This window comes from Hyposmocoma kahamanoa, unplaced genomic scaffold, assembly GCF_003589595.1.
Source record: "Hyposmocoma kahamanoa isolate Upper Pololo Valley unplaced genomic scaffold, ASM358959v1 206, whole genome shotgun sequence".
In the NCBI taxonomy this organism is placed as follows: Eukaryota; Metazoa; Arthropoda; class Insecta; order Lepidoptera; family Cosmopterigidae; genus Hyposmocoma; species Hyposmocoma kahamanoa.
In genome coordinates, this window is record NW_020653729.1 from 808,444 (window position 1) to 820,455 (window position 12,012).

Here is a 12,012-nt window from a genome sequence, read left to right on the forward strand (position 1 = left end):
CGAGTTCGCGGTGGAGGAGCGGCCCGTGCGCCTGCGCGTGGCGCTGGGCGCGGCGCACCCGCTGTCGCTGCCCGCCGTGGCGGCGCCGCCGGCCGGCGCGGGGTCGCCGGCGCCGGCCACGGCCTGGCTGGCCGTGTACCTGGCGCACCGCAACGGCTCGCTGCTGCACGCGCTGCGCATGTGGATGACGGCGCTGCACGCGCGCGTCGACGCCTCGCCGCAGTGCTACGTGTGCTACTGCCGCCTGCACCCGTCCACGGGCCGCCTGCCGCTGGTCACCTGCCGCCAGTGCCGCAACAGGTTCCACAACGAGTGCCTGGTGAGCGCCCGCGGCCCGCGCCGCCGCCCGCCGCCCGCCGCCCGCCGCCCGCCCGCTGACCGCCCGTCCTGTCCGCAGCGCGCGTGGTTCGCGACCGGCGCCAAGTCCACCTGCCCGCTGTGCCGCGCGACCTTCTAGCGCCGCCCGCGGCCGGCGACGGGCCCGTCCGCTCGCCCGCGCCGCCGGATCCGCGTGTACGCGTAACTACGTGCGACTTCGGTGCTACCGTGCGCGTACCGTTGATGACTTTCCACTTTGTACCACCATTTTATACACCAGTGACCTACCGATCGCCTTGTGCGATGCAGTCTTGCGTTTGTTGAACGGGCCTCGAAAAAAAACAAAAAGGGGAGGCCTCGAAACTATAAAAGATCCTTCGACGTGCGCCTGTGACTGTAGTTAATCGTTTAACGACCGGGACCCCGAATCTGCTAATTTCAAATCGTCCGAGTTGTGTGTCGATAGAGTATCGATGACGGAGTTTTGTACATTTGGTATTATGTTAAAAATCCATCAGTTGCTAGCCACCGAACTACTATTCAACTGCCATTGCAATTTTTTGATATTGTGGTCTTCAATAGTGTGCGTATACCCTAGCCGAATTCGTACAACAAATAGAGCTACAGTTGTCTGCTCTTTCGTATGCCCTTCGATGGCTACAGTAGCCAATCTTATTGGTAAATATCCGCAAACAGCGGCGCCACGTAAGGACACCGTCGACGAAGTGGTAAAAAATGGCTGCAGGTGTTTTAGCTTTGAAGGCATCACATTTCGCGTCCAAGTCTGACAGTCTCTGCTCCTCAAATTTTATCACCCGAGTTTTCACAAAGTACCTCCACCTAGAACGACAACTAGACAGCATTCGGCAGAAGATACTCTTTGTGAACCTCGTGAATCGAGGGTCACGAACTTGCGCGAAACGTGCTCACACCATCGAAACTGGCGCCGCATCAGATATCGCTGGTTTTTGCAATACAAATATGGTTTGAATATCTGCCGCTGTCGTCTAGTCGCACATTGACGTGATAGTGCTGCCTAAATACTTAAACTTCTCCACTTGCTTCAGATTCATCAAGAAATATCTCAATCGAAATATTGGCACTATGCAAGTCACTAATTTTTAGACCGAATCGGAAACAGACTTCATGAAACTTTTAAACTTGACAGGTTAAAGATTTCTGTCCAGAAACGTATGCCCATGAGTTTTCGAGAACTTCTCCCACCACAACTGCAAAGTATAGTATGAACAAGGTTGGTGCGAGATCACAACCCTACTTGACACCGCAGCTTACAGAAAAGGACCTTGACTGTTCACCGTTGAAAGTTACACAACATCACTCTATCATGCAGAAGTCGAATCAAGTGTACAAACTTTTCAGGGCATCATTTTTGTCAATATGGTCCATAAAGCCTACCGTGGCACACAGTCAAAGGCCTTCTCCAAGTCTACAACACATATACAGGGGTTGCCCCTGCTCACGACTTTTTTCGTGAAGCTAACGTATGAAAAATTATGCTTCACAGTTACCCCTGTCTGAACGAAATGCGAATTGAGTTTCAGGCAGTCACGTCTCCGATACTGAGATAAGTCGGTTCAGGAGGTCTCTGGCAAATACCTTTCCTAACACGGAGAGAAGTGAATGCTTCGGTAAGAGTTGCAGTCGGAACGGTCCCCCTTATTCTTGCCAGCGGGTACTTTTTCTTCGCTCCAAATACGCTTAAACATTTGCCATATATGACAATGTATTCACTCTCCACCATACTTGAGCAACACCAACAGCTTTTTTGTTCTTCTGCTCTGTGATGGCTTGCACTACCTCAGTCAGCGTTGGAGGCTCGTCCAAGCAGGTGCTCCAACAAAGGTGGAATAGAATTGATACGATCAAGGTCGGCTGATCGATCAACATGAGCAGATTTTCAAAATGGTCTGCCCATCGGTCAAGTAGGTATGTCGTTCTTATCAGCTAATTTAACTCCTAAAAATTGTAATGGTACTGTTCCGTTGGTGTGCACCAGTCAGCCTGTGTAATTCCTCGTAGAAAGCACCACGCTGGTTGGCGTCAGAGAGCCACTGAATTCTTTCGGTCTTTTTAAGCCACCACTCATCCTTCAATCCTAGTTAATTTTTTTTAGTTACGAACCACTTTTCTTAATCTCGGTGCATAGTATTTGAGTGTCATTGCCGCAGCGCCTGAGAAGGCCACGGTGTTTTCCGTGCTGTAGACAAAACTCTATAATTCTGGTCAAACCAGTCTTCACATACTTACTTTTTTGGCCCTAGAACTTCAGTGGCGTTCACGTTTAATATAATGTAGAAGACAGGTATTGCCATTTTTCCGACAGTTCACCTTCATTTGCTTTAAATTTTCTTAAGACTCTCTTAATTCAGGACAATTCAATCTACCAAGGTCAAACGATGTTGGTTGGTTACAAGACCTGCGTGTTAACGGGAGACGCAATTTCAGTTTTGAAATAACCAACCTGTGAGCTGCCCAACAGTTCGCTTCGCACATTACGTGAGTGACGTGAACCTGGGAGATGTCTCGACGCCGTGTAATTGCATAATCAATTAAGTGCAATGCTTGTATTGCATGCATGCGCGATCAGGTCGTTTTATACTTGTCTGGTAATCTGAATAGAATGAAGGTAACGTTTAGGTCGTATTGTGCACATAAAATCAGGAGCATTCGCTCATTGCTATTCATATTGCCCACACCATGTTTACCAAGCACATTTGGCTACGACTCGTGATCCTGACCAACCCTCGCGTTAAAGTCGCCCAACTACAATTTTTGCTCACTTGGGCAGATTTTGCTGAGACATTGACAGAGTTCTTCGTAAAAACGTTCCTTGATGCCATCCTCATTCCCCATTGTTGGCGCATATACCCTTACAACATTTAAGAAGTTGTTATTGCCGAGTTGAAGGTGTAGTGAAATAATAGTGTATGGATAGCACGTGTCGATGGTATAGTCCATTTCCATGGTACTTTTAGTAAGGCAACATAGCAACATCGATCGTTAGTGAGGAATTACATCACTGCCAGTTAACTGATACTATCTCAAACTCAACTGCCATTGCAATTTGATTTAAAATAGACTAGCAAATATGACCATAATGGCAATATAATCTCAATCATCCATTGACTTGTGGTTTCAAGAGAAATTAACAGAATTGGGCCCCAGGTCGTTACCTCCCCCGCAAACCCCTTAGGCATCTCGGCGCCTGCAGGCTGCTTTTTGCAAGATGTTTCTTAAATTTAACGATTTCATACAAAACATGCTGAAACCCACAAACAACAATATAAATTTAAACAATCTTATTTAACCAAGCCGTCACTAATAAAATTCTGCTTGACAACACCACGCCTCTTGTGATGATAATGTATTAAAAGTTAATAAATAAGACAATTGCCTTTTTCTCAGAGGTTTATTAAGTGAAATATTGTTTGTTGTTACTTATCAAGTGTAAATAGTTTTCAATGTATAGTTTGTATACCTACGACATTCTATAATAAAAGCTGCATTACTCTAAGTACTTAAAAGTTTTTTATCCCAGATGTTTCTTTACAATAACAAACCCATTAGTTGAATGAGATCTCAATATGACTAGAAGTTAAATGCTATATACACTAATAATATGTAACTTAATAATAATTAATAGATTCAGGCGTAACTTTGCGGAAGTGAAGGTTAAATCGTGCGAAATAAATAAAATTAAAGGTTAAATCGTGTGAAGAATCAATTCTTTGGCCAAGCGTCGAGCAATCATCAACAACTGAAGATGGCTCGTGTAGAGGCGAAACACGTGTCGGGTTATTTTTGATGGTGGTTTATGGCTGTAGTTGCGCTTGTGTTATTTATTTTATTAATTTTATGCGGAGGAAGAGTGGGAAAAATTATATTTAACACAAGCGCAGCTATTTTGCACGATTTTTAACCGATTATTTAACCTTCATTCGGTCCGCGGAGAATTTACTTCCATTTTATTAACTTAATAATATGTAATGAACCATTTTTTTGGATCTAAAATGTGTACATTTGTTTTGTGATTGCTGTCTGTCGTAACCAAGGGACCTGTTATGGGCCCGAAAATAAATAAAAAAGAAATATACGCGATTTAGATCCGAAAACAAAGTGTCATTTCCTGAGTGTTACAATCGCGAAAACCTAAAAACTCGATTAATAATAATATACATTTTTGCGCTTTCCGTCTTTCTACATATAAGAAGAACATATTCAGTGAGTCTGGAGCTGCCGGTTGATCCAATCGATGTCCTCGTAAAAACGAGGATCACTCACGCGCAGCGCCGCCCGCTTGTACACAAAGTAGTACCACGGTGACACTGCAAACGGCGCATTACATGGAAAATAAATATATTCTTTGATGGTGGTCTCTGACAGTAGTTGCGCTTGTATTCTTTATTAATTTTATGCGGAGGGAAGGTGGCAAAATTAACTGCATGAAAAAATATTCAACACAAGCGTAACTATTTTGCTCGATTGAACATTCACTAGAACATTCCATTTTTATATACACAGAAAATACATTATCAGGCTCGGCAAGTAGTACATTGCCGCGGAACGGAACGGAAGCAAACTTTTTTAAATAGTAACATAATGTACTCTATGTTGTGCATCTTCTGGAGAATTCTCACGCGGACTCAAATTTCTGTAGCTGCTGTGCCGTATTTACTTTGTACGTTACACAATTGACAAAGTTCATTACGCCACTTTAGATTTCTTTACAAAAAATCGTTCCCGACCTAAATTGAGCCAATGTCCACCTGCATAATGTTCGCGAAAAGCTAGCAGAGCAACCGCAACCCAAAGATGAGTACATACAGCATCTCTGTAGAGTGAACAGGCATATGAGCAGCGGCGTGGAGACGGCGTCGGGTGCGGCCCACTTGTCCAGCAGCCACGCGGCGTGCAGCGCCACGCTGGCGGCCACGTACGCCGCGCACAATGCGCCGGCCGACCGAAACTTGCGCACCAACACCTCCACCAGCCCAGCCTGCTCAACAAGCATTTTCTGTTACTGTTACAAATTCTTCGTTTCAAATGAGGCTAACAACGCAAAAGTGGTGTAGTCCATATTTAATTTTTGTCCACCATTATTGTATATGCTATAATTATATAAAAAAACTTGATAATTATATATTGGTCATATATGATTTTTATGTATAGCCTTTAGTGCTGATAATCAATGGTCGGAAAAAGAGGCGTTTCACATACATAAATACATGTATAGCTCAAGGACATAAACTTGTTAAACCACCAAATATTAATTAATTAGTTTCGAATTCCGGATTTCCGGATTAAAGAAACTCTTTAGTTATAACATTGACTTACAATTATATGGACGTCGGGTCCGCGCTGAAAAGTGTCCGAACTTATAGGGCGTTAAAATCGTATACAGAGCGTCATTCACGCTTTAGTCTTCGTTTGTTCGACTGACAGCGAAGCAATCAAAATTAGACAGTACTGCGATGACTTTTTCGTATTCCTTTACATGTCACTACGTTTAAATAGGTTGACTTGGGACATTTTTTTCGTGGTTTGTGTATTAGACCCGTCGTCCATTTATTTGTAAGTCAATGAGTTATAAAGATAAATAGCCGTGCATGAGTAAGGCCGACTATGGCACTTTTTCGGCTTATTTAAGCGTCCGGCAGATTTTTTCTTATAAAAAGAATTAAAATAATCTAGCGTACATGTTTTCCTTTTAAAATACGACATTTTTGCTAGTGGTTCGAATTTATGAACATCTGTTATACTGTATTTTTAAATTTAAATAAACTTTTTAGATTGTGATCATGATTCTCATGCAACTAAAATGTTCTAAAATTTCCCTCGTCAATAAAATTTTAAATTATTTTGTTTTCTTAAGTTCTACTAGCATGTCGCCGTTCCGTCAATGTGACCATGTGAATTTATATGACAATGTGACTATGAGACAATGTGAACATGCAGTATCTAAAGCTAGGGAAGGGCGGAGATTGACCATTCTCGTTACTTTTTATTCTCCGTTTTGGTAAAAGGTCAGTTATCTACTGAATTTTTTACAGTGCCGTGTAAAAAATTCATTTAGGCTCAACTCACACTGGCGCAGAGTCAAAGCGTCGCGACGCGTCATGTTTTTCGCCTACAGCATATTCATCTCTATTTTCCCATTATTAAGGTACAAATTTGTGTTATGCAAATATGGAATCGCGCGCCTTCGCGCATCGACGCTTGGTTAAAGTCGAGCGGTTTGCCGTGCATTCCTTGCGCGCAGTGAGGCGTCTGACGCCGACCACACTGTGATCCGGGCGCACTAATGCGAGCGTCGCCATGCGTTGTAGTTGAAAATCAGGCGACGACACGCTTCGACTCTGCGCCAAAAGTTAAGTTGAGCCTTAGAATTACTTTAAAATGCAACTTCGACTTCCTAGATCAGTAGGTTTGTACTACGACGCAGTAAAACCATTTCCGGAAATCCGGAATTCTAAACTGTAATTAATATTTGGTGGTTTTAACAAGGCTATGTCGCTCTTTGTGGCTATATCTATACATGTATCTATATATTATATGGAACACCTTTTTTCGACCATTGCTGATAACTTATGTTTTTTTTTTAAATAAGTACGTATTTGACCTCCATCTCACCTAATGGAAACGATGAGGTCGAGTAGCATGCACACCTAAATAATGCCATATTCAATCTCGCCTTGAAAAGGTCCAAGTTATAGCGTTCGGGGAACAAGTCTGCAGGCAGGGAATTCCACTCCCTAGCCGCTCGCCATACAAATATGGAAGCGAAACACTTCGTACGAATCCGGGGAATATCCACAACATAGGGGTGGAATCCCCCCCGCCCACGTCTAGTCTCCCGATGATGGAAAGGGGAAGGCGGAATCAAATTATGCAATTCCATCACACACTCTCCGTGATATATCCTGTAGAATACCGATAAGCTGGCAACTCTGCGGCGGCGTTCAAGGCTCTGCAGCTTCGCCGTAGCAGCAGTACTCCATACACAACCGGACTTGTGCTTGGTACAGCTGAAGCAACTGTCCCGGTGTGAAGTATCGCCTCACCTTGGAAAGGATGCCAAGCCTCTTGGCTGCATTTTTGGCCATGGATTCAATGTAACTGCCGAAGTTCAGATTGAACGAAAGGTCCATTCCAAGTAGGTGAAGACGGTCGGCTATCGGTATGGATACACATATAACGAAAAGTCAGAGTCAGGTGAAAGGGACTCCGTTTAGTGGAGAAAAGACACGCCTGCATTTTGTTAGCATTAAATTTGACAAGATTGGTATCGCCCCAATCGGAGACTGCCTTAAGTGTCAAAGTCAAACGACTAACCATGGACTCTCGACAAGACTGGATTTCTTCTCCACTGACCCTTACATTGGTCAAGTACCTGTCCACAACTGCTGTCATCAGCATACCCAAAGGTACCTGGAATCAGTATATCGCTTATATGCAGCAGGAAGAGGGTTGCGGACAGTACAGAACCCTGAGGAACTCCGTCTCTCGCCCTATGTTCGGAAGAGTAGCCTTCTAAGATCACTCGAATCGAACGTTCATTCAAGAAATCCGAAATCCAATTGCAAAGATCAGTGGGAAGCCCATAAGAGGGAAGCTTGCTTAAAAGGCTTGCGTGGCAGACCCTGTCAAAGGTCTCAGAAATGTCTAAAGACACTGCAATGGCTTCGCCATGCTCTTCTATAGCCTCGCTCCATAAGTGAGAGGCATAAAGATCCCCAGTAGATCGCCCTCTTCGGAATCCGTACTGCGATCACTGAGGAGATCGCCAGTACACCAGTACACTACACTTGAGTGTCTTCAAGGTACGACAGGAGACGGTTGTTAAGTACACGTTCCATAGTCTTGCAGAGTATGGAAGTGACTGAGATAGGTCTATAGTTGACAGGGTAGCTCTGCTGCCTTTTTTAGGCACTGGTTGCACATTTGCAAGCTTCCACGACCTGGGAACTACACCAGTCTCAAGCGAGAGGCGATACAGGCGTGTGAGAATAGGAGACAACTCAGGCGCACAGTTACGCAGGACTATTGCTGGAATTCCATCTGGTCCGCTAGCTTTATGCACGTCTAGACTTCGCAGTTCTGAGTACCTCTTTTTGGTATATGCGAATTGGCGCCATAGTGCATCCAGTCTGAGATAAAGAAGGTGGTAAGTATCCTGCGGCATCCAGACGCGAACTCTGCAAAAATTGAGGCGAATTTCTTCGCCTTCTCTTCCGCAGTATTATAGGCCAGCCGCAGTAAAGGCGCGTTAAACCTTGGACGAGCTTACAACGAAGTATGGTATATAATACTCCATGCCCAATCGCAAGACCTCAACTACTGTATCAGCACAGCTCTACGAATCAGTAGTAAAGCAAGCCTGGCAGGGATACGAAGCAAAATAATGGCGCATTTCGTCCCAATCTGCTAACCTGTATCGCCACACCCGTCTCGTACCCCTGGGGCCCTGGGGTGGGGAGTATATGGATACAACTTTCACCAGACAGTGGTCAGAGGTACCCAATGGTGCATCCACAACCACCGAGTAAATGATCGGTCATCTGGTATGGGAACACCCATTCTTGATGGTGTGCATAAAGTCCCCCAGAATGACTAGTTGCGCCGCTGGATACCTGAGCTGAGCCTCATCAGACGTCTCGCTCAGATCTTGGAACAGCTTGGTTGTCTCTTGATCTCCACTGAGCGAGCGGTAGACACAGCAGTATACTATTTGGGTAAATCCTGTGTCAACCAGAAGCCACAAAAAAGAAAAACTCGGTGCCTCAAGGTTCTTGAGACGCTTGACACAGATATCATCACGAACGTACACACAGACTCCGGCACGAGGTAGGAACCTGTGCTCCAGAGTATACCCTGGGTAGCAGAGGTACGCCGTGTCAGTCGGACATTATCTGATTATATGATCTGCGTCTTGGTGAGGAACAACAGCTGCGGTTTATCGGTTTCCAGGTTGGTGAGGTGCACTTTTAATGGGAGGACGTGCAACCGCTGTGAAAAATGTATCATTTTTTTGTGACTCATAATTTTAAATTGGAGAAGCGAATAGGCAGGAGGAAGGCAGATGAACGAGGCATTACGTCGTCCAACCAACCAGCAAACTCACACTGCCTCATGAGGGTACAATCGGTTTGGAGACCGCGGGGACTCCCGAACCCCCCCGGAGATGGCCACCTGGTCCTCCCCTCCGGTCGCCAACCGGCAAGGTGGAGCATTCCGGGATTTTTCGTTGGGTGGTGGGACAGACTTTCAGGGGTGACTTTACCTCTACTTGGGCCCCCAACTTCCCACGGTCGGCCAGCAGTGCACCGTGCTTCGGATCCCGCTAGCCTCCAGAACCGAGTGCACAGTGTGGCAATACAAGCAGCTACTACTCGTCGTTGGACGCAATGCAACTATTCAGACCCGACCTCCTAATGGCAACTCCCGAACACGAGCCGGAACGCGGATAAACCATTTGGCGACTCGACTGCGTTGGGAGGGTGGTTACCAGTCACGGCCGAAGCCTACCACCGGTAGTTGTTGCTCTTTAGCACCACTCTGGGGTCACTTGTAGGGTCTCGAGGGTAAACCTACGGAAGCGAGCAACATTAACCCCCAAAAATATACTTAACACAGAAACATAGAAACACACAAAACAATTTTATATCTTCTATGCATTCCATGGGGTTAGACTACTTTTGTGCTGATATCTTCAAATAAACCGTTTTTTTAGGGTTCCATAGTCAAATGTGGTTCCAGCATGTGTGTTTGTCTGTCAGTACATATGCTACAATCTTTTAAGCACCTTGTTAAGCAATTTGGGGTACAGTGCACTGATAATGCAATAACATGAAGATGGAGTAAACGATGTTCATTGTGCAAAAATGTTGTTTGCTTACAAGCAGCTAGTGATTGTAGTTGCTAAATATTCTATCGACTATCTACTGAATGTTGGTCACTCTTATGCAACGACTAACCAAACTTTCATTTGAATTATCATCAGCCCATTATTCGTCCAACTACTGGGCACAGGTTCACTGAATTGTCAATATTTTTAAGTTCATACATATCGCACCCTTAGTAATATAAGGGCACAATCCAAAAAAAGTAGATTTTTGGGAAATTTGGGAATTGATAGGGACTTAAATAATAAATGGGATCAAACTTATATAGCTCCATATTTCTGTTATATTTTTTGTACTATATGGGTCTAACTTGAAAGTGTTTTTTTAACTTGCTTGAAACTTATGGAATTTATTTATATTATTTTTTTTTTATTGCTATTTATAATACATTTATCAAAGAACAAATCTGCCAAATTTCATATTTATAACTTAAATAATAAGCATGTTATTTGAAAAAATAGGTGTAATGTAGGAATCCAGAATCTTAATACGCGATTTCCCAAAAATCTACTTTTTTTGGATTGTGCCCTTATATTACTAAGGGTGCGATATATAAACTACATTTAGAATTATGTCTATTAAAAATACAAAGAAGATACACACATTAGCATAAGTTTTTCAATTCAATATAGATAATCAAAGTGCTTGTACTTGTTAAACTGTATATGAATAAAAAATTATTTCGATACTCGCAGGCCAACTGTCTAAATAAAAAGGAAGGCGAAAACTCAACATTTATTAACATTCATCTATTTATACTCAAAGTTATAATTTTTTTTTATAACATCAAGTGACGGGATGGGCAAGTTGTGTGTCTGGTGGTAAGCTACATGCCTGTCCGTAACAGTTGCAGTGCCACTCAGAGCTTTAAATCGCAAAGATCTGAGGTAATGCTTACCGCTTGGTGGCAGAAATAGGTAAGGTAGCAGTACTATCCTGGATGAACTCTTTCACAAGGAGCTCTACTGCTAAAGTGTATTGGATACATGCAACCGGCAACTAGAAGTGAATATTCCATTTTCATACAATTGATAAGAAATCGACAGTCAATTACAATAGTAAAATAGAATAATCACTTCTAGTTGTCAGTTGCTTGTATCCAACACACGGCATACGTTTGCGCGGCGCCTAATATAAACAAATACACACAATTGAGTTGGAAACCACCTGACTACATGTTAACATTTCAATCAAAAGCTCTAGTCCTTACTTGGAATAGGTACGTGGAGAAGAATGTCATCAGCATCATGGTAACGGAAAGCACGAGAAAAAGGTCCTGGAATCTAAACACGAGAGAGGTAAATATGAAAATGGATTGGATAATTTAAATTTTGCAATCTGTTTTCAAATTCCTACTTACATAAATAAAACGAGTAAACCATCGCGGCTTCTCGGAAACAAACTGACACAATTAAATATAAGATCGCAGTACATGAACGCTAATTGGAAAAATAAACAAAATGTGTATCGTGGAGTAGAAAGTTTCATTGTCCTCCAGATTAATTAATGGTAATAAAATTAGTTATAATGTACATTCTATTACAAAACATTAAGAACAACGTGAACATTATTGAACAACATTACAACACAATGACACAAAGCAAAGTCACAAACCATATTTTAACCAGACGTACGTTTTTTTTTTGTTTTATTTATAATTTATTACTGGCCATGGAAACAATGTCCTTCAGCCGAAAACATAAACGTTTAATTATATTTCTGTAAATATTGCCACCACAAAGAAGATAGGCAATTTGAGGCGGCGTGCTTG

General features: G+C 43.2%; 2 protein-coding genes across 2 annotated transcripts in view; one reads left to right on the top strand and one right to left on the bottom strand.

Moving 5' to 3' along the window:
- LOC113227296 overlaps window positions 1-3,680 on the top strand; it is a 37,423-nt gene extending 33,743 nt beyond the window's left edge. Inside the window, exons 7-8 of the mRNA XM_026460184.1 lie at window positions 5-319; window positions 398-3,680. Coding sequence (XP_026315969.1) covers window positions 5-319; window positions 398-642 — 560 coding nt within the window. The 3' untranslated portion in view covers window positions 643-3,680. The remainder of the gene's footprint in view (window positions 1-4; window positions 320-397) is intronic.
- Window positions 3,681-3,739: 59 nt separating this feature from the next.
- On the bottom strand, window positions 3,740-11,751 carry LOC113227289 (transmembrane protein 138-like). Its single transcript, XM_026460173.1, has 4 exons — window positions 11,602-11,751; window positions 11,452-11,524; window positions 5,164-5,335; window positions 3,740-4,664 (listed from the first exon to the last, which is right to left on the bottom strand). Exons 1-4 carry the CDS (start codon window positions 11,727-11,729, stop codon window positions 4,558-4,560), a joined length of 480 nt encoding a protein of 159 aa, XP_026315958.1. The 5' UTR covers window positions 11,730-11,751; the 3' UTR covers window positions 3,740-4,557.
- Window positions 11,752-12,012: the final 261 nt, after the last annotated feature.